The sequence below is a fragment of the Oratosquilla oratoria genome, unplaced genomic scaffold, assembly GCF_046742065.1.
Source record: "Oratosquilla oratoria isolate Oo_2021 unplaced genomic scaffold, ASM4674206v1 SCAFFOLD225, whole genome shotgun sequence".
NCBI lineage: Eukaryota > Metazoa > Arthropoda > Malacostraca > Stomatopoda > Squillidae > Oratosquilla > Oratosquilla oratoria.
The window spans coordinates 162,501-165,000 of record NW_027467577.1 but is presented as its reverse complement, the minus strand read 5'-3'; the positions used below and the strand labels follow the sequence as shown (position 1 = coordinate 165,000).

The 2,500-nt window shown below is 44.0% G+C and overlaps 1 protein-coding gene across 1 annotated transcript in view; it reads left to right on the top strand.

Annotated features, from left to right (window-relative positions):
* Positions 1–1,698: 1,698 nt before the first annotated feature.
* LOC143022914 (glutamate receptor ionotropic, NMDA 3B-like) overlaps positions 1,699–2,500 on the top strand; it is a 135,578-nt gene continuing 134,776 nt past the window's right edge. Inside the window, exon 1 of the mRNA XM_076181316.1 lies at positions 1,699–1,763. Within this exon, the coding sequence (XP_076037431.1) occupies positions 1,699–1,763 (65 nt within the window). The remainder of the gene's footprint in view (positions 1,764–2,500) is intronic.

The window sequence follows — 2,500 nt, the reverse complement described above, 5'->3', positions numbered from 1 at the left end:
TATCCTATGTTACTGGGCCAACTATACCCGGCGAAGTCCTCTTTTCGGCGGAACCGCCTTTCCGACCATTTCGACAACAAATTGTTTTTTAGTACACGCACACACACACATGCACACGCATACACACACACACACACACACACACACACACACACACACATATATATATATATATATATATATATATATACATATATATATATACATATATATGTATATATATACATATATATATATATATATATGTGTGTGTGTGTGTGTGTGTGTGTGTGTGTGTGTGTGTGTGTGTGTGTGTGTGTGTGTGTGTGTGTGTGTGTGTAGGGGGATATGGGTGTATGTGTTTGTGTGTGCTTCCTCATCCTCTTGCTCTCTTCCTCATCCTCATCATCTTCCTCTCCGTCTTCTTCCTCCTCTTTCTCCTCCTCTTGGGGAGGAAGATGGGGGGGAAGGGAGTGGGGAGATTTTTTTCCCCTTTTGGTCTTTCCCCTTCCTCCTCCCTTTTCCCCTCACCTTTTCACGATTTTTTCTCTTTCCACTTCCCTTTTCCTCTTTCCCTTTCCCCTTCCATTTGTCTTTCTACCATAATGATCTCTTACCTTTTCTTGTTTCTCCATTTCCCTTTCTATCTTCCTTTTCTCTCCTATTTATTTTCTTTCCTTTCCTCTTCCTCCCCTTCTCCTCCTATCTTCCTTTTCCCTCCTCCTCCTCCTCCTCCTCATTTCTTCTTCCCTCTTCCTTTTTCTCTTTTCGTTTTTCTCTTTTTCTATTTTCTCTCTTTTCTCTTTTCGTTTTTCTCTTTTCCCTTTTCTCTTTTTCCTTTCTCTTTTTCCTTTCTCTTTTCCTTTTCTCTTCCTTTTCTCTCCTATTTTCTTTTCTTTCCTCTTTCTCCATTTCTCCTCCTATCTTCCTTTTCCCTCCTCCTCCTCCTCCTTTCCTCTTCCCTATTCCTTTTTCTCTTTTCGTTTTTCTCCTTTCTTATTTTCTCTCTTTTCTCTTTTTCTCCTCCTCTTTTCCTCTTCCCTATTCATTTTTATCTTTATGTTTTTTCTCTTTTCCCTTTACTCTCTTTCCTTTCTCTTTTCCTCCTCCTCCTTCTCCTTTCCTCTTCCCTATTCCTTTTTCTCTTTTCTTTTTTCTCTTCTTCCCTTTTCTCTCTTTCCTTTCTCTTTTCCTCCCGTTTCCTTTGCAGACTAATAAAAAGAGAAATACAAGAAGAAACGCAAGGAGAACCTTCTGGGAGCCAAATGGAAGCCAGATGGCGCTTGCTATTGGCTCTCCTCCACTTTGTCTTCGAAGTCGTCTTCGTCATCGTCGTTGTCTTCGTCTTCTTCGTTGTCGCCTTCTTCGTCGTCTTCGTCGTCGACCTCTTTGTCTTTTTCGTCGTCGACCTCTTCGTCTTCTTCGTTATTGTCTTCTTCGTCGTCTTCTTCGTCGTCGTCTTCGTCGTCGTCTTTGTCGTCGTCGTCGTCTTCGTCTTCTTCGTTGTCGTCTTCGTCGTTTTCATCTTCTTCGTCTTCTTCGTCGTCGTCTTCTTCGTCGTCTTCGTCTTTGTCTTTGCTTTAATTCGTCTCGCGAAGGAGTGCGTATGCAACTAAATAGGTGAATAAGAAAATAATTAAATAAAAATATAAAAGATAAAAGACGACACCCTCACCTGTGCCCAAATTGCTCGCATAGCAGGGATGATTGTCAAGCCGCATGGGGGACGCGACCAAAGGCTTTCTCCACAAGCGTACCGAGATCGGAACCCAACGCATCAAAGGGTAACCGACTCGACTGTGGGAACGCAAGTGGATGACGTATAACAACAACAACAATAACAACAACAGCAAAAACAACAACAACAAACCCTTGTCGGGAATGTAAACAAAGGTAAAATTCTTATTTGGGTGATTTTTCTATTGAGTATTCGACGCATGCTAGTGTGTGTGTGTGTGTGTGTGTGTGTGTGTGTGTGTGTGTGTGTGTGTGTGTGTGTGTGTGTGTGTGTGTGTGTGTGTGTGTGTGTGTGTGTGTGTGTGTGTGTGTGTGTGTGTGTGTGTGTGTGTGTGTGTGTGTGTGTGTGTGTGTGTGTGTGTGTGTGTGTGTGTGTGTGTGTGTGTGTGTGTGTGTGTGCGTGATTCATCGTAGTCTTGGATCACGTGTTGGACTCATGATCGACAGATATTTCCCTCCTGGAAGAGAGCTCAGAGTTCGTATGACCGATCTATGGGTAATGCTGTGACCGTACACGCACACACACACCCAACTCCCCGCCCACGAGAGTTGGAGTAACGACTCGAAACGCACCCATTCTGAAATTATTTCAGCCCTGGGCAAGATTCGAACCCGGACGGCTGTAGTGACAGTCGGGGACTCTACCAACCGCGCCACCGAGTCGTTTTGTGTGTGTGTGTGAGTGTGTGTGTGTGTGTGTGTGTGTGTGTGTGTGTGTGTGTGTGTGTGTGAGTGTGTGTGTGTGTGTGTGTGTGTGTGTGTGTGTGTGAGTGTGTGTGTGTGT